Below are 20,620 nucleotides of genomic sequence, written 5' to 3' on the forward strand. Positions count from 1 at the left end.
GTTGTTCAGGCGTGAGTCTATTCATGATGAATTGCCAAACCAAACTGAGAATAAATCACTTGATAGCTGTTAATGCGGTCGCCATCTTGAACAGTAATGCCAACTTAAAGTTCTATACCTCTAAAAAAACACCCTTTATATCGTGAGTACCCGTCATAATAATAACAATAGCTACGGATAATTCTACATTACACTGTCCGATTACATTTTCTCTGGATCTGACGTCGATGACGTCACATCGCTTTATTTACGGTGTGCAAAACAAGCATCACTAGGATATTATTATTAATAAATAAACAACGATTTTTTCAGTATTATAGATTGATGTAAAGATGTTGTCTTGTGATACTGATTATTATTATTATAATGATGAAAAATCAATGAGAGAATATTCTGGGTTAAGTAAAAACGTATTTATTTTCCTGGCAGTACTATTATTGCGACACAGAACAACAGAAGTATTAACAAAAAAAGTCAAAACGTAACAATGAAAACTTAAAAAAAATATAACACGAAAATATCCCGACATGTACCTAATGGTAATGAAATTGCAAACCGTACTGACGCAATAGTATGAGCGCGAGAGGGGGAAAGGGGAACGGGAGGAGGCTTCAAGTTCGAGCGAGGTCCAGATTTAATGTGGCCGTGTAGTAGTTAATCTCTGCATACATAAATCCGACTAACCAAGACTTAAAAATATCAAGATGGAGCTCAAAGAACTTTCTTAGATTGTCTGGAAGTGTGCTCGTCGAGTCCCAAAAATACCAGAACACCACCAGCCCCATTGTCCATGGTTAATTTTAAGTGTATATATTTTGTGATATTTTATGGACACTGACGATGGATAGCTTTAAATTCATATTGACTATCTACTAATTAAATAACTAAAGGAAGACAAATAATCAGATAGGAAGATGATTTAAAAAAGATAGCAGGAATCACCTGGAGAAGAACTGCTCTGGATAGACAGATATGGAAGGATTCGGAGGAGGCCTGTGTCAGAAGACAAGGGGATAGTGAAGAAATTTCCGCGACCTTTGTTGCGTATTCTTTGTGGCCTCCACGGCCCACTTCCTATGTCGCTGTAAAAGCCTTCAGGGCTGACAGCATAGAGGAGGTTTTCAGCCCGTAGGGGGTCACCCGAGTCCGACATATGGGCCCCGTTTCGGGGTCTTCAATACATAAATGTATTATCCTCCTCTCGAAAAAAAAAAACAGTCGTAAACAGTGGCGATTGGCTACTAGATTTATATGAGATGTATTTGTCTAATGACGTGGGATGTGTGTCGATGGTTGTCACCTTGCTACTTACCGGCAATCATTTTTAAAAGTAATTACTCTTTTAATACTATAATATCATTGCTTACCGCAGATGGCAGTAGACACGGGAGTCAGGACAGTTGAGCGGCTGGCGATCGTATGAGTAGATAGACAGTACTACACTTTCGAAGGCGTACTTGAGGAAGGAGCCGTACGATACGAACTTCATGACGGCATGCATATGTGCCGCCAGCACCAAGTAACCGGCGAATACCAGCATGACGCACGTCGTTATAGCGCCCATGAAGGTTCCATTCTGAAAATTTACGAGTAGGTAATATATTTCCAACCTTATCATATTTTATACGTCTAGATAGTCTATGACAGCTGTTAACACGTCGAAAAGACGTGAGTTTAGAGTTAACATACAAATTACGAGTTTAAGACGTGGCTTGTCACGCACACTAAAGTATTATACCTGGCCTGTTTTTATCCTTTGTCTAACAGCAATAGACTAGAGAAATACAACAAACTAAAAATATTGGAAATAATTAAATAATTATGAAAATAGTAGCCTAAAATTATTAATCGCTTAAATAATAAAAGTCGCTTTATCTAACTCTAAACTCTGAAAACTGTAGGAAATAATTGTTTTTAATTATTTTTAATTTAATTTAATAACATGTAACATGAAGGTAACAGACAAAGATTTAATATGGCAGTTAATAGCAATAATGGTATATTTTCGTGTAGTGACAATTTACTTGTGACTTAAAACTTGTGACTTGTGACTTAAAACTTTTAACTTAACTTGTCTCAAAAAGTATAACTTAATATTTATCAGGCATTAAGTCAAGCATCTTAAAATATTCAGCTCATAGACACTATTAACTGCGTTAACTGAATAAACTGAATATACCTTATAATAAAAATAGATAAATATGCACAATTAGTGACATCACGTCCTAAACTATTAAGATATAATTTACTCTATATAATAATTATATTTGCATATTTCACGACGATCAAGCATGAAAATCTACGAGGGCGGGAAGAATAGTAGTAAGCCTTATAATAAAATACTTTTATGAGGGTGTAAAAAAAGTTTTATATTTCAAGAAGCTCTATGTACTTATATTTATTAGTAAAAAGTTTTTATATATTCACAGAAAACTAACTAGGGTAGGCTTACCAATTATCATCTAGCCCTAGTGACAAACTAAGAAACAAACAGGAATTCGTATTAATAATATAAGAGCGCTTTCGCACTACGTCCGATCAAAGTCCGACCGGAATCCGTGAAAACACGGTCCGAAGTAGTCGTAGAACTATTTCTACGGTTGACGGAAAGAAATCGGATGACGGAAGCCGGAGCTAGTGCGTTAACTACCATAGAAATAGTTCTACGACTAGTCCGAGCCGTGTTTTCACGGATACCTATCGGACGTAGTGCGAAAGCGCTCTATATATAGATACTCACAATAGGGTTGAGACATGAGCCAATGACGCTGCCAATGGCGTCCGCCAGTAACGTAACATTAGCGAGCGCCAGAACGAACATCCCGAAGCGTGACCACTCCATCGGCTGTCCTGTCAGTATGTACGACGGCGCCGAATACACAAGGCTGAACCATATCTGCAAATCATCAAAGAGGATGTAAATATAAGAAGCGGGACTACCTTAGTAAATATTGAAATTTAGTTTAGTATGAAACGTGCAGTCATTTGACATAAGTTTGAAATAGTTGTAATTACAGTATCGTGATTGGCCACGAAGTATAATCCGGCTAAGTTTGAAAGCGAACAGTTGCTTAGAACGTAGTAACGTCAGTAGTAACGTAATCTCCTTTGTTTACAAGATTACATTAGATTAGAGACTTAATCTTGTCTCAAGGTGACGAGCGCAATTGTAGTGCCGCTCAGAATTTTTGGGTTTTTCAAGAATCCTGAGCGGCCCTGCATTGTAATGGGTAGGGCTTATCAAATACCATTAGCTGAACGTCCTGATCATCTCATCCCTTATTTAAAAAAATATATCCATTATTTGAGAGTAGGTACATCGTAACGTAACCGATGCTATGAAAGGAAATTCCTGATGTACCCAACTGTTGCGAAAGAGAGGGAGATTGTGTGTATGGTTCACCGAAGAGGAGTGAAGTAGAATTGAGGTTTTGAAGTCAATCAATATCTGCTATTTGCTGGCTCCGACATCGTTCAGGCTGAATTTGCTACAGAAGTAGAAATATAACGCCTTACTCTTTTTTAACAGCAAAATGCTGCAACCAATAATTACTACAATATTTTATAATTTGCAGGATTGCAATATTGATCTCGATTTAAAAAACAATACAATAAAATTCACTCTTATTAAACCTATTTCGGTATAGGTAAAAAGAAGACAGTAAGACATTTTTATTTATTTAATATTATATAGACAAACAAACAGTAAGAAAGTTGTTTTTTTTTATGAATATTGGCCAAAGTCAGTGGGCACTACAGGTCCTATATATCTATGGGACCTTGGGCTGAAGCTCAGATCCACGTCTGACCCAGCCCAAACTTGACATTCATATCAGTAGGTGAACACGTGCTTTGGGTTAGGTACGCGATAACCCATTGATAACCCACCGAATTTATCTAAAACGGTTTAATAAACAATGTGTTGATTAAACTTACTTGAATTGGTATTGTTGTAATCAAATAAGCACTGTAGTAGGTCTTCAAATTGTACCAATTGTTAAAATTTTCCTTTTTTAATATTGGCATCTCACTGGGAACTGAAACAAATACAATAGAATTTATTAGTAATCATTAATATAACCTTATCAAAAAACAGAGGCGCATCTAAGACACATGTCTATCTCTCAAAATTATATCATCTTCAAAACTGTGTTAAAATAATATTATCAATTAAAATTCGGTGATGAACACAAAAGATATCAGCCCTATATTGCAGCCCTTTTCAGGGTTCCGTCAAAGAGTGGAAAAATAAAACCTTGAAAAAGTTTATCTCGTCTATACATGGTGTAGGGTATCGTAGGTTATTCAATAATCTTCCGGATGTGATTGTGGTTTTTGTCATTAATAATTCATTAACACAAATAAGGCCGTGTCCACATATGGCGAATAAAAGTCACCAAAAAATTCCCAATTTATTTGATTCGCATTCGACATGTAACAAGCTATATAATTATATTTTTTTTTATATTTCTATTTCGTTTGCTAAGCTTTATTTTGCCTTCGTTTCTAATATCGGAATCCAATCACTGCGAAAAGGTTGCAAGGGAATGGCAATTGGAACCTATTTATTTATTTATTTAATTAAATTGCGTTACACGCGACTTAGTTACTGAACAAAATTGTAGTACTAAATAATTATCACGTGCACCTCGTTATAGGCATAGCAATGAACGACAGAGGGGCAGACATTCAAATATATTTTTCCTTCCTTAATAGAATAGTAACATTTTTCCAAAAGTAACTTTTTCAAAGAGCTTATGAATTTTTTAATATTTGTTTCGGCTTTTAAGTGTTCTGGTAACTTATTATAAATTTTAACTGACATTGGGTAGGGACCGGAACTGTGTAATGTTAATTTAGAGTTAGTTTACATAAGATTATTTTTATAGCGAAGTGTGTTGTGCCGGGGCACGTCTATGATTTACCTTACCATTTGACCTAAAGAGATTTAAGATTATTTCAAAACTTACTACCACATTAGAAATGGTCTAATACCTAATACTAAATAATTTAAACTTAAAGTGCATATTTTTAGATCAGCGTCCAACCAGAGTATGAGTAAATACCTAAGTACTAAGTAACTAAGTTTTTACATATTTGAAACATCCACAACAGTAATTTACTAAAACAAGGTATGTGTGACCATGCAACACATAAAATATACCTACTTGAAGAAGTCGAACTATAATTTTTGCGAACATGATAACCCCAATTATATAATATGTTTAAGGTAATTGTCCCTCCTTTAATTGTAAAGGACTTTACGAAACCCACCGTATGATCAAAGTACCTACCCAATCAGAAAAGCCTTAAAAAAATTATTGTTTAGAGGTGTATATTATTCTATATACATTTATAACTTGTGACAATCTATAGTGTTTCTATGTCTTTCAAATCAAGCGCTCGTAAAAATATCAGATTGAAAGATAATGAGTGAGTATGTATGTTGTTATAATTACTAATTACTATTGCCACATGTATTACTTAACATTAGTTCCAACTGACAAAGCTACTATTGTAAAATACGAGCAAAGAAATATAATTTACAACACGGCTCATCATAAGAAAATAGTACCTACGATAAATATTAAAATAATTTTTCTTGACTAAATATTTACAATAACAATGTGATAAATATAAATATTATTGCCCTGTTCTTCCTCGGGGCATAAAAATAATAGGGAAGTCCCAGGCCCAAGGGTGTCGTAAGAGGCGACCAAGGGCAATTACCAGCGGGAGGCTCCTTTGCACAGGATGCCGGCTAGATATTGGGTACCACAACGGGGCCTTTCCTGCCGTGAAGCAGTAATGTGTACATTATTGTGTTTTGGTCTGAAGGGAGCCGTAAGTAGCGAAACTACTGGGCAAATGAGACTTAACATCTTATGTCTCAAAGTGACGACCGCAATTGTAGTGCCGGTCAGAATATTTGGGTTTTTCAAGAATCCTGAGCGGCACTACATTCTAGTGGGCAGGGCGTATCAATTACCATCAGCTGAACGTCCTACTCGTCTGATCCCTTATTGTCTTAAAAAAATATTCATCGAAAATAATAAACTTCTACCTTTAGTGATTTTCACCCCATTTGCATAAACTTTAACTTAATTAATATAAATCGGCTTTGCTCACGAATCATCGGTGTTGGTCCTGACTAGTTTCGAACCATTCACAGGTCCTACATCAGGGTGAGTGTAGTGGGTTTGGGATAACGAACAACCCGTCAGATACTGACTACACTCACCCTGATGAAGTACCTATGAATGGTCCGAATTTAGTTGGTCATCAAAAAATATACATTAGGCGAATTACCACGAAACACGTATAGTATTCAGTTTTTGGATGGACATAATATAATACTTACACTTTAATACAGCCGGCATAAGTGAAGTGTAGCACAGGTACACGGTAGAGACGAGGAAGAAGCCAAGATTGCTAAAGGTTTTAGAGGCATCGCTCCCTGACTGGTCGAACACCAGCCCCAAGAGTACACCAATCAATAAATGTAGTAACACCTTCAGATGGGTCACCGTCTGTAAATTTATTTTCATGTTATTTCATTTTTTTTTATATGACAGGTTCAAACGGGCAAGAGGCTCACGGGATGTGAGGTGAGGCAACCGCCCATGGACATCCGCAACAACAGGTGTGTCAAGAAATGCGTTGCCGGCCTTTAAGGTGGGAGTATGCTTTTTTCTTGAAGGTCCCTAAGTCGTATCTGTTCGGGAAGACCGCTGCCGGTAGTTGATTCCACAAAGTGGCTGTGCGAGGCAAGAAATTTCGAACAAAACGCGCGGTTGTGGAATGCCAGACGTCTACGTGATGCGGATGGTATTAAATTCATTTTAGATTTAATCTCTTAAACTTTTCAACACCAGTGCTGTTCTACAGTAGAATAAAATAGAGTAGAAATATATCTATTTTCCATAGGGGGTGACAATAACATATGGCCAGTGAACAAGAATGGCATATTTCAAGTCTTTAGAACATAACTACAGTTACAAAAAGTCTAAACGAAAAAAAAAATTCTGAGAAAGTGATACACAATATTATTATTCTGAATTATTTGATGCAGAGTTTTACGTTGCCGATTAACCTGGTCAATTGGTCTAGAGTTCAGCATGGGCCGATTCTTTGATAGAAGACGTATTAAACCTCTAACTCTAACGCACCAATTTCACCATTGAAGCAAAAGGTGACTAGAACTCTTTCAACTAAGCTTACGCCTGTAAACGAACTTACAGATTCAATTCGGATTTCACCAACACAAACTAAACGCAGTTATATCCTAAACGCGTTTAAATGCTGACCGCCGAATTTAGGATATTCAACGTAATATTTGATCGCGTTCAAGAGCTGTCACTGTCGTTAGCGTTATAAAAATAGAAATAGACATATAACAATTTTGACATTGTTCACACTTATCGATGACCGTTTTGCAGGTATTTAATACATTCTATTGTTTATCACATGTAACAGATTATGTCAACACGCTCAAAAGGTATTGGTGAAATAGCTTTGTGTTTAATCGAGATCAAGACTGGCAGTTGACGTTAAACTGAGTTTAATGTCATAGTGAAATCGGGGCTTATCCTTCGATTGGGCTTTAGGTGCATTCTGCATGTAGACTCACAAATCATAGCGGAATTAATACTTAACCTCATAACTTTATATGCCCGTGTGTGTTGCCAGTGATGATTACGGTACGCAGACGTCAGACAATGGAGAGGGCGAGAGAGAGAGATCGAATCAGAAATGAGGAGATCCGTAGGAAAACCAAAGTCACTGACATATCCCAAATGATTGCGAAACTGAAGTGGCAGTGGGCAGGGCACATAGTCCGACGGACAGATAGCAGTAAAGTCCTCATATGGCGACCACGTACCGGAAGACGTATTTTTGGTAGGCCCCCACAAGATGGACCGACGATCTGGTGTTGATCGCCGGAATACGTTGGATGAGGGCAGCGCAGGAAATCTTTGGGAGAGGCCTTTGTCCAGCAGTGAACATCTTCCGGCTGATGATGATGATACCTCATACCATTCAGGTCATAATGAACTTCAGCAAAATAACGTCCAATTCAATAAACTTTATTATTAAAAGTTTCAAAAGTCTTCCGTCAATTTTTATCAGTCGGGTAGAAGATAGTTACGACCACAGGGCAGATAAAAGAGATGACGCCTATCCACGAGAAAAAGAATGAAATTAAAAGTATTGTAAATAAAATAATTAATACAACACTTACCCAGTCTCTGTATTGTTGTAAAAGGCATCTCTTCAACAAGATCCAAAACTTATATACTTCGTGCGGCTTGCCAACCATAATGGACATCTTTCCTCGTGTGAATGTTGGTGAAACTGGCTCTGTTTGTTGAACCTTCTCACTTTTTTGATCGCGAGAACATCTCGCTGCCAAGAGCTCGTTAAAGTTGCCATATTCTGTGTTCGCTATTTCTAATACTGTAATTACATTTTTTTTTATTAATTTATTATAATGTACAAGGTCTCCACGAGTGGTAAGCCTCCATCTACTGGACACAGGTGTCTAAAACCCATGGCGATAACATAGGGGGAAAAAGGTTGCAAAAATATCACTATCAGCATGCGATGTGCTCTTTATAACCATGGTAGTAATTTTTTTTATGGAGAAAGGGACAAACAAGCATACGGGTCACCTGATGTTAAGTGATCACCGCAACCCACATTGTCTTGCAACATCAGAGGAATCACTGGAGCGTTACCGGCCTTTTAGAAAGGTCTACGCGCTTTTTTGAAGCTTTTTCCCATTTCATATCGTCTTGGAAACACCGCATAAGGAAGCTCATTCCACAGCTTGGCTGTACATGGGTTAAAGTTCCTTGAAAACCGCACTGTGTGAGATAACCACACATCCAGATGGTGGGGATGATATCGTAATTTGAGCGTGTCATGCGAAGGTGGAATCCGGCTGCAGGAATCAGGTCAAACAGCTATTCGGAACACTCCCCGTGAATAATTCGGTAGAAAAACGTATTTGAGCATCGCCAAGTGATCTAGCCGTTCACAGAGAACTTCGTTCGCATCCCCGACAATTCGAGCAGTTCTTTATGTCAGAGCTGTTTGTCACAAGTGATTTTCTCAAGTGTACTTGGTCCGTTTATGATATTGCCAAGTTTTATTGTTCTACTTTTGAGACAATAGCTGTGCCGCAAGGCTGCAGGAACATATCCTGTAATAGGTGTATGAACTCTTTTCATGTCATCGTTTGATCTCGGATTAGCTATTGCTCTTATATTAAAACTAGCTGACCCGGCAAACGTTGTTTTGCCATATAAAGTATAATTCACGCGATAGTTTTTTATAAGTAATAAAATATTGCCAATATTATAGCCTGTACATCATTTTGTTCTATCGCAAAAATAGGTTTTCGATTTTACACCTTGTGTTACAAAATAGCAATTTTATTACGGATCCCTAATTTAAAAAAAAAAAAAACATATATATAGCCTATTGCCTTCCTCGATAAATGGACTACCCAACACTGAAAGAATCATTCAAATCGGACCAGTAGTACCAGAGATTAGCGCGTTCAAACAAACAAACAAACAAACAAACAAACAAACAAACAAACAAACAAACAAACAAACAAACAAACAAACAAACACTGCAGCTTTATAATATTAGTATAGATAGAAAATTGTTGTGATTAATTCACATTTTTTTCTGGCTGTACTATAATAACATTTTATGAAGTGACACGAAACAGGAATGTGGGATGAAAACTCGAGGCAATCTTCAAATATATTACACTTACTTATTCATAAATCTGATAAATAAATAACTAATAGGCAGATTTAAACAAAATTATTTTAATATTAAATTAGTATTTTGATTCAACAATTCACAAGTGCCAACCCTATCTTTCTTGCCGGCACTCACATAGTGATTGTCGGCAAATATACTCTTCTCTCAACGCTTCTTCCCTTGTGTCGCCTATTTATTGCATAAATCATAAAACATATTGTGTATTTATAGATGTTTACTTACTTTGCCGCTACTAGCAATCAAAAGGTTCTGAATAGTCAAAAAGACTTATAAACGTATATTTAAATAATACTATAATAATTCTAAGAAGAAATATAAGGTTTATCTCGCGTATAAATTAGTCTCGTCTCGGTTGGATTGCTTGACAACCACGGCTGATGTTCCGTATGGATTATTTATTCATCAAGTCATTTTAAATAAATTAAATATTTTATTGTATTTTTTCCCGTACCGTGTAGGGATCTAATACATGTTATCGGAAACAGTTTTATTACACAAAGGCAATAATTTTATTAACTACGCCGGCTCCTGTAGTGTTTAGGGCCCTACAAACTCACGGTCCATCCCTGTCAAGCCCCTGGGTATACTAGCTTTTTGATATTATATTTTACTTATATAATAATAATAATATTGACACACTTTTTACACAAATTATCTTGCCCCAAGTTAAGTATATATAGCCTGTGTTATGTGTTACAAGACAATGATATATTTAATACAATATACTTAGATAAACATACATAAATACATTTAAACATCCATGACTCGGAAACAAACATCCATAATCATCAAATAAATGCTTGCACCTACCGGGATTCGAACCCGGGACCTCTAGCTTATTAGGTAGGATCGCTAGCCACTCGGCTATACAGGTCGTCAAACATAATTTTTTTTTAAATGAAAATACGGGATGACACGAGTAGGACCTTTGGCTGATGGCAATTGATACGCCTTGCCCTTTACAATGCAGTTCCGTTCAGGATTCTTGAAAATTCACAAAAATTCTGAGCGGCACTACAATTGCGCTCGTCACCTTGAGACATAATATGTAAGGTCTCATTTGTCCATTAATTTCAGTAGCTACGGCGCCCTTACTCCGAAACACAGTAATGTTTACACATTACTGCTTCACGGCATAAATAGGCGCCGTTGCGGTACCCATAATCTAGCCGGCATCCTGTGCAAAGGAGTCTCCCACTGGTAGATAGACATATGGAATAAATCTAATTATTCAATTAATTATCATTAAATTTGTTTTAATTTAAGATTTTAATTTAAAATTATACTTCAAGATTTTATCAAAAAAAAGTACCTAATATAGTTAAGAATTTTAATTGATTAAAATCTACATGGCAGTTATGAGTAAGGATTTATAATAGCGATGTTTACAGAATCCGCATACATGTAGGTATAAAAACTTTAATGGACGTAATCTAACGAATTATCAGAAAACAAAAACCAGTCTGGTGGTACCGGTTACATTTTATTTGTTACACTTAAATTCTTATATAATTTATGCGTCTAGATAGAGTCTCTTGCTGTTAGACAACCGATAAACAGGCCAGGAATATTAGTTTAGTGCGCGTGACAAGCTCCGTCTTACACTCGCGATTTGTGTGACACTTTGTGTAAGTGTGCGTGATTTGCTCAAAATGGAGGTTAGCTCTAAACTCATTTTTTTTTTGTTTTTGCAGCTGTCATAGTCTATCTAGACGTGTAATATATTTGCGCACGAGTTGCACATACTATTTGTATCACAAATGCGACGATTTATGTGGGTTCAGGGGCATAGCCCCGGCGGGGGTTTTTTATATTAAGATATTTTTGGATTTGACAGTTTTGATATTTCGATTGTGTTTTTTTTGTTATTATTTTATTTATTTTAGCAATTTTATCTAAATTTGCGTGAGCCAAGTATAATTTGCGTGCGACAAGTAAACTTTTCGCACTCAAACAACAGTTTCATTTACGAAAAAACTCACGCGTAATTTTAAAATGGGCAAACGGCTCTTTTTCGACCGCAACAGCGAGCGCCAAAATACTACTTTTCCCGCATGAGTAATACAATAATTAATGATCTAAGCATTTATTATATTGGGCAGAACAGCAAAAACACAAAACAATGGTTTTATTATTAATTTTTGTGTAAAATGTTACACAAAAATTAATAATAATAAATGATAGATATGCTCTTGCTTTTTTAAACTAGATGAAAACTATCGTTTGAATCTAGCTTTATAGTACAAATAATGACGCTGCTGTAGTTATAAACAGTATCGGTTCTGTTTTTATTTTAGAACTTTATTGTCTTTGACGCACCAGACTTGTTCAAATCAAAATAAAATCAAATCAGTATTTATTACAAGTATTTCCAGAAAATACCTTTTTATAAGCTATATTTGTTAAGATTTTTATCTGTGAGATTAATTCAATGTATTCGCCTTTATAATGAAGAATGTTAATGGGTATGCGAAATCGTTTGAAACTATAATATTGTTTTAATAAAGTCTTTATGTATATAAATACACTGGTGTTTGTTTAATTTCGAAATACCAATTAGTTTAGATTTTATACACATCTAAAGTTCCCATAAATATAAGCCGCTGTGTGACGTCACAGGTCAATACTCCTTTATTTTATTATTTTGTGGTTGTGCTTTTCGGCACAACCCATGACTTTCTTACATTTAAATTAAACATTAAAATAAATATTTGCGTATTCTCCAAGTGACTCGTACCGGAGCGCGCAAAATACTGCGTGACTGTGTTGACTTATGACCAGGCGGTCCGAGGTTCGAGGCGCCTTCCGCCACCCCGCGCCTATGAGCTATATTTTCGGCCTCCAGGGCCCCCGCCCGGGTTTTCAATACGTAAATGTATTTTTCGTCACACGAAGCGAGCACCTAGCGGTCGAAACTCGCGCCATGCGCATAAAATGTTTACAATTCCATATGTCGGAAAGTAATTGAAGTATCGATATAATTTTTACACACAATTTTTATATTTTCTATAGAGAATACGAAAAGCTCAAGGAAGAAGAAAAAAATCACGGAAGAATACTTATATTTCTTAGTACTTAGTTGTTGTACTACTTACTATAATCGGCTGGATTGTGGTACTTTGGACATTGGAAGCCCATCGTCGCCAGATACGGAACTGTGTTATCACTGGGCCCGTCGTAAATGCACATTCCTTCTGCAACCACGTACACCTGCTCGACAGGATATAAATTAGGATAGGATGGGGTAAGTCAGGTTAGTGAGCATATATAATCCGCACTAAGATTCTTAAAACGGTCTATTGTACGCAAAATCTTGGCTATATTATTCGAGACGCCCAAACTCCTTGGTTTGCAGCCTGGCCCTTTTAGAAATATTCATTGCGAGCGATGGTTTCTTTCGATAAAATACGTGCTCTGCAGATAGGGGCGTGCACTAGAGCTTTGAAATATGCAAAGAATGCTTGCCATAGGAATCTAGTATCTAGCATGTCTTCACAGATACAATAATAACAAAAAGAAAAATCAAAGGTATACATTAACAAACGCAAACATTCACAGAAATAACTAGTTTGAGTATGCGCATTGATAAAAAAGATGTAAACCAATTAAATTAAATTAAACTTGGGGCAACGATAAGAATGATTTTAATTTTAATTCTAAGCCGTGTCTGAACGCAGCAGGGGAGCACGAAAACATGTCAATGTCAAGAAAACAATTGTTTTAAGATTTACATTAAATTGTTATAAGTGTTTAATACAAGTTTTGTTATAAAATAATGGAACCAAATTAAACTAAATCAACTTTAACACTAGTGCTATATTTATTGCTGAGATGGTTTGGCCATGTCGAGAGAATGAATGAAGAACGATTGACAAAGAAAGTGTATAAGGCCAGTGTGAATGAAAGTGTTGGAAGGGGTAGACCTAGGCGGACATTTCGAGATCAAATCAGGGACGTCTTGAAAAAAGGCCAGGTCAAGAGTACCCTAAGCCGAAGAGCATGTATGAAAGGATCGTAGCAAGTGGAAAGAAGTGGTCTCTGCCCCTACGGGAAAGAGGCGTGATTATATGTATGTATGCTATATTTATTTCGGTTTATAACGAGGTAGGCACTGCCTAATTGCCTATATGATATGCACGCCCCTGTCTCACGATTCCAAATCAATTTTAACTTCGTGTTTTAGTCCTACAGTTAATCCGTAGGTACGTTATATTGTCCGCCTTCAAATTTACAATAAAGAAATGCAAACCGTACGGGTATCCAAACTAATTACTAATCATCAAAAAATCTTTTCTACGATCCCTATTCCATAATTTGCACATTATGTGGGAGCCTCCTGTGTATACTGATTAAATAAAACGACTTTTTAGCAGCATCTATGCAAGCATTATTTGTTAAAACACTTAAATGATTAAAAACTAACTATGTTTTTACATTAGATTTTTGCGTAAAAATTAGATTTTTATTTTAGTTAACCCGACGTTTGAGGACCTTTCTTGATCTCATTTTCAGGGGGACTGAGTGTTAAAGTTGGGAGTCCCCTGAAAACGGAGCTTTCATCCTTTAAAAGTGTTTTATTTAAATGTGTAACACTCGCGTGAATCAGAAAGTACTGTGAGCAATATTTGAGTTTTCTTTTTGTACGACGCCTATCTACTAGAATTTCTTTATGACAATAATAATGACGAGCCGAGCAGCTCCATTCCATGCAGATTCTTGATTGCACAGGATGCCCGCTAGATTATGGGTACTGCAACGGAGGCTTTTTCTGCCGTGAAGCAGTAATGTGTAAGCATTATTGTGTTTCAGTCTAAAGGGCGCCGCAGCTAGTGAAATTACTAGGCAAATGAGACTTAACATCTTATGTCTCAAGGAGACGAGCGCAATTGTAGTGCCGCTCAGAATTTTTGTATTTATCATCAGTTCAACGTGTCTTATCATCACTACTATTATGATAAAATATTGCAAAAGTATTTGAGAGTAAATTAAACGAATGTTGTACCTGATCGAACATCTTATAAATGAGTGCTGTTGGCTGGTGTATTGTGCAGACTATGGTACGGCCAGCACGGGCAAGATTTTTCAGCATCCCCATACACTGTGCAGATGTTAAGCTATCCAAACCACTGTAAATTAAAAACCACCATTATTTAATCTGGGTACATTGACCTGTTCGTGATGTTGAATCAAAGCATTATTTTTCGATTTTTCGAAATAAAAAACATTGTTAGTGAAGAAGTTAACTGTTGCTATCATTTGATGATTTATTTACAAAAATTAATTGTGTACTTTATTACGATGATTCTAGAAGTATAAAAAACACGGAAATCGACCGAATTAAATTCAAAATGCAAAAATACTTCATAGTATTGTACGTTTCTCTCGCAGCCATTTGTAATAAACGTCAAAATTAGTTCTCTGGAGGCTAAAATAGGCAACAGCCTGGCGAGTGTACATTTCAGTATATTTAGGAGCTCCTTAATACCTTCAACCACCACTAATTCCAATTGTTCACATTAATCGTTCATCATTATTAACTTATTTACTGTATTTATAAAATTTAAGTCTGATTTTCTTTTTTTTTATTCATTCAAATACTGTATTTTCATTTCTTCACACTCTGCATAAATTAACTTACAAAATTTTATTGGCAGCCTGAATCGTAATAATGGGTTTTATGCAATAATTCAGAGCTCTTAAAAATCAGACTAGTAGTAATATAACTAATACTACATGGAGGAATACCATAAACAGAAGATATAAAGAAACTTCGCACGACACGCCCACAAGTAAGGATATCATCCTCACCATCTGGATGTGTGCGGTTTTCAAGGAGCTTTCTTCTACGTACTACAAAGCTGTGGAATGAGCTTCCTTGTGTGGTGTTTCCAGGACGATACGACAAAAAAAGCGCGTACACCTTCCTTAAAGGCCTCCTGTAATTCCTCTGGTGTTACAAGAGAATGTGGGCATCGGTGATAACTTAACACCAGGTGACCGTACGCTAGTTTGTAGTACCTCCTATTCTATAAAATAAAACAACTTAAGATAAATGTTCAGCATTATTTTTGCTGTAATAATGCATGCGGCTCTGACAATCTAAAGGTCCTTTGACATGAAACTTGATAGTTATAAACACTTACGTGGTGGGTTCATCCAGGAAGATGACAGGTGGATTATCAATCAATTCAACTGCTATTGAGAGCCTCTTCCTCTGACCACCAGATAAATTGCAACATCTCGTATTCTCCGTACCAACTAATCCTAATGTTTCTAAAATGTCTGCAATCTAAAATCAAACATCACGTCGTATACATATATTTATGCCATTGTTCTACTCTTAGATAATTTATTGTTATTATAGGCGTGCGTATTATTACGGTACGCAGACATGAGAAAGCTCATGGTTGCTCAGAGGGCAATGGAGAGGGCTACACTCGGAGTTCGCCTGCGAGATCGAATCAGAAATGAGGAGATCCGTAGGAGAAAAGTTATAGCCCAAATGATTGCGAAACTGAAGTGGCAGTGGGCAGGGCACATAGTTCGACGGAAAGATGGGCAGTAATATCCTCGAATGGCGACCACGTACCGGAAGACGCAGTGTTGGTAGGCCTCCCACAAGATGGACCGACGATCTGGTCAAGATCGCCGGAAAACGTTAGATTAGGGCAGCGCAGGACCGATCATCGTGGAAATCTTTGGGGGAGACCTTAGTCCAGCAGTGGACGTCTTCCGGCTGATGATGATGATGATAGGTGTGCGTGACAAGCTACGTCTTACACTCGCGATTTGTGTTAGTGTGCGTGCATTGCTCGAAATAGAGGTCAACTCTAAACTCAATTTTCGACGTTTTAACAACTTTCATAGTTAATCTAGGCGTATAAATGATCTAAGGTTCTACTTATATACTGCACCAGTTTAAAGTAACCAAAAAAATAAGGGTTGGGCTATGAAGAGTCCACGAAAACAGTTTGTTAGGAGAGGGAAAGAAGAGAAAGAGAGAAAACGAGACTTAACATCTTACGTCTCAAGGTGACGTGCGCAATTGTAGTGTCGTACAGAATTTTTGGGTTCTTCAAGAATCTTGAGTGGCACTGCATTGTAATGGGCAGTTGGTATCAATTACCATCACTTGAACGTCCTGCTCGTCTCGTCCCTTATTTTCATTAAAAAAAAACTTGCCTTAAAAAGAAACCTCGTTGAAATAGAAGACTGCTCATCTTTAAAGAGTGTAATAGAGTTAAGGTATCCAAATTATTTGAGTTTTCTTTAGTGTTAGTTCCACGTGTTTCGCCTCTACACGTGGCATCCTCAGGACGTGTTGGCTCAAGTTAAGTTAGTCTAGTTAAGTGTCAGAGTTAAGGTAATTAAAAGCAATTTCGTCTCCTTCCCTCAAATATGTGCGAGGGGAACGGTAGCTGCTCCATGCGTCAACTCGTGCACGGGTGCTCCTTGTGGTGCCTGGTCGACCTGTTATAGTTAATAAATCTTTGTATTTGTTGGATGCAATTACTAATTGTGGCAGTAATCACGACCATCATGTTCACGAAGCATCCTTACATAAACATTGAGTTCAATAAGATATTTTCTATTTATACAGTTAATTATTAATTACTTTTTATGAAATAATTTACATTATTTAAACACAACTCATATATTGGATGTAGCACCTTACAAGCTAACTTGTTATGTATACTACAGCCATTGTAAAATTCTCTATTACATTGAAAAGAGTAGCCCTCGAGTTCCTTAGAATATGTTCATCTCACGAGCACAACTTTTTAAGAAAATATGGTAAATTCAGTAATTTAAAAGAAATATTTGTAGTGACGGTTCAAAAGCGCTTAGTTTAAGCTTAATTAATAAAGTTCATTTGACTTTGACTTTGAATTAGACAATAATGTTAATAATAATAATTGACACACTTTTTACACAAATTATCTTGGGATTCGAACCCGGGACCTCTAGCTTAGTAGGTAGATAAACACTTACCACAGATGCCTTTAGTTTCGGTGTCAACATATTTCCTAATTTCAAATCGGCAGCGAAGTTCATGAGCTCGCTGACAGAGAACAGTGGATTCAGTCTGTCATCTTGTAAGATATAACACAACCTCTTCCGATACGCTTTTAAAGCGTCCAACGATTTACCTTTCCCCAGTTCACATATTTTGTCACCAGCTCGTATTGAGCCCTTCACTCCATTAGTACTGTGAACAAAGATAAATTCCATAAAAATCCAGAATTTTAATTCCATCGGAAACAGTACAAGTTATTGCATGTATCATTTATGTATTCCATAGAGGACAAATGACTGTACAAGTGACCGCTCATATTCGCTTGCTGTCTAACGACCAGCTCTTACTTGAGATAAAAATCGTAACTATCGTTGGCTTTTCTGTCCCAATAAACTTCTCGACGGTAACTCACGTTATCCGTACACGCTGTCTGTCAATGGGACGACGTATAGCTTACCAGCGATAGAAGTTTGTATGGAAATTTCAATTCACACGTCCCCATATAAGGTTATAAGAATGACTTATCGGGTATATTGGGACAGCTTCAGATTATTGACAGCTAATTACTGAAGTATTGGGAACGGTCGTCAATGATTCACAACAGCCGTAGTCACTTTTTGGTAGGCGAAAATCTTATGGGTTATTCGTCACCGACATGCTCTTGACTGGCACACACAATAAATAAATAATTAAAACAATAAATATAAATGTATATTTAGACACTTTTTGAATTGATTGATGTGTTATCTCGTGAGTTGGCGTCATCGAAATGCTTATAGCAGTATATCTGTAGCTATACAGCTGACGTATTGCGAAACATTACTGCTGTGTATATCGTAAAAGTGAAATTGAAGTTGGATTTAGTGAAAAGTTCGATGTGTATATACTGTACCTCGTTAAAATATTGTGTTTATTTGATTAACGTATTATTGAAAATAATTTTTAAAAATAAAATTAATATAATAACGTAATTGTTTTTAAACATCATGATATTTCAAATTTTAATACTAAAAGTTCGAAGTTTTCACTCGTATCGGCAGTCTCTCTAACTGCCAATTTTTTTTGAAGATACCCATGGCGTAATGACCTTGATAAAAATGATAATAATACCACGTAAGGAATCTCATCTCACAGTTTGGTTACACATTTCAGAAAGTTTCTTGAAAACCGCTCTGTCAAAGAATGTCTTAGATTTTCAAACTTATTAAGCTTTTATATTATTTTTTATTAATCATAAAGTACTAAATAACACTGAATAACCTAATGTAATTAATTCATAGTTAAAAGAGTAATGTTTTGACATCTTAAAACTAAAAAGTAGCTCATTTGTATTTTAAAGTCAATACAGCCACTAGGAGCTTGTTCCTGATTGGCTGCCCGAATGAGGATTGCCAACCAAAGTCTACTAAGGTTTCGTTGGTGCAGCGCAGTAGTGATTAGTCACAATTGGCTCGTACCTGCTGCATCGAATGGACATATCAGAGTTAAGTACTTACTTATAATAATATTATTCATTATTTCTGTTCTGTTATGTTCTGATATTAGGTTTTATTTAGTGTTATTTAGTACTTTATGATTATTAAATAATAACATAAAAGTTTAATAATCTAACAAACGCATTCAGATGGTTCTGTATAAGTTTGTCCATGTGTTGTTATTAATGAATCTACTGTACTTTCCATAAATCCTGAAGCTGTAAATATTGATATAAAAAAGTACCAATGAATACGCTGTTGCAAGAGAATGTGGGCGGCGGTGATCACTTAACACCAGGTGACCCGTACGCTCGTTTGTCGTCCTATTCCATAAAAAATTGAGTTTCTTGGTACTTCGTCTGATAAAAGCTCAATTTTTAAATAGTACTCTAATGAAATAATAAATGAAAATGACTTTTTGGTTTAAGAAAATTTATTGAATAAGGCGTTACTTTGCGGAAATCCATAATTATACAAATTATTTAAGTTTTCTTTAGTGTTAATTCCGCCAATATTTGTCTTTAAAACAATTCGACACGTGTTTCGCCTCTACACGAGGCATCCTCAGGACGTGTTGTCTCGCCAAAATCTGGCACGAGACCGTGTCGAATTGTTTTAAAGACAAATATTGGCGGAATTAACACTAAAGAAAACTTAAATAATTTGTATTTTTGGTTTAAGTTATGTGGACACGAACTGAGAGATTCACTTTATCTTATATCTTTAAAAGAGCAATTCCTGTATATATATAATCTGAATCTCAGAAACGGCTCTAACGATTTTCATAAAATTTAGTATACAGGGAATTTGGAGGGGCGATAAATAAATCTAGCTAGGTTTCAATTTAAAATAAATAGTTTTGTCCGTATTTTAATGAGACACAGCTACAATAACATTAGAATACAAGGAATTTCGCCACAATATACAAGACTATAATAGCTCAGATGGGACATAGGGTGATCCTGAAAGCAGAAGACCCCGGTTCGAATCCAGATGCCCTGTTAGTTTTTTATGTTCAACTTTTCTACCTTTTTAACAATCCGAGCAAGGCTCGGTCGTCCAGGTACTGATAATTATATTGGTACCCAAGTAGGTGCATCTTTCTATCTGATGAAATAAGTAAAGTGCAGTATATTCACCCGAAGCCTGTCAGCGCATGCATAAGGGTAGACTTCCCTGCTCCAGACGGTCCCATGATGGCAGTGAGGTTTCCGGACTTGAAGTGGCCTGACACATCCTTTAATATTTGTTTCTTTTCTGGAACAAAGAAATAAGATTTTTTAAATTGAAAAACAATAATCAGGCAACGTTTTATTTAATTCCTAAG

The 20,620-nt window shown here is 36.3% G+C and overlaps 1 protein-coding gene across 2 annotated transcripts in view; it reads right to left on the bottom strand.

The window, feature by feature from the left end:
• Positions 1-20,620, bottom strand: part of LOC126971772 (ATP-binding cassette sub-family G member 4) — a 164,398-nt gene that overhangs the window by 56,373 nt on the left and 87,405 nt on the right. For both annotated transcript variants that reach the window (XR_007730987.1, XM_050818169.1), the window contains exons 2-11: positions 20,433-20,550; positions 17,794-18,010; positions 15,945-16,090; positions 14,804-14,927; positions 12,897-13,011; positions 8,243-8,457; positions 6,362-6,530; positions 3,937-4,037; positions 2,741-2,896; positions 1,368-1,576 (exon numbers count right to left, since the gene is read on the bottom strand). Coding sequence is in view for 1 of the 2 variants with exons in the window: in XM_050818169.1 (XP_050674126.1) it covers positions 1,368-1,576; positions 2,741-2,896; positions 3,937-4,037; positions 6,362-6,530; positions 8,243-8,457; positions 12,897-13,011; positions 14,804-14,927; positions 15,945-16,090; positions 17,794-18,010; positions 20,433-20,550 (1,570 nt within the window). In the remaining variant the exon portion in view is untranslated. The remainder of the gene's footprint in view (positions 1-1,367; positions 1,577-2,740; positions 2,897-3,936; positions 4,038-6,361; positions 6,531-8,242; positions 8,458-12,896; positions 13,012-14,803; positions 14,928-15,944; positions 16,091-17,793; positions 18,011-20,432; positions 20,551-20,620) is intronic.

The sequence above is a fragment of the Leptidea sinapis genome, chromosome 24 (assembly GCF_905404315.1).
Source record: "Leptidea sinapis chromosome 24, ilLepSina1.1, whole genome shotgun sequence".
NCBI classification, from domain to species: Eukaryota; Metazoa; Arthropoda; class Insecta; order Lepidoptera; family Pieridae; genus Leptidea; species Leptidea sinapis.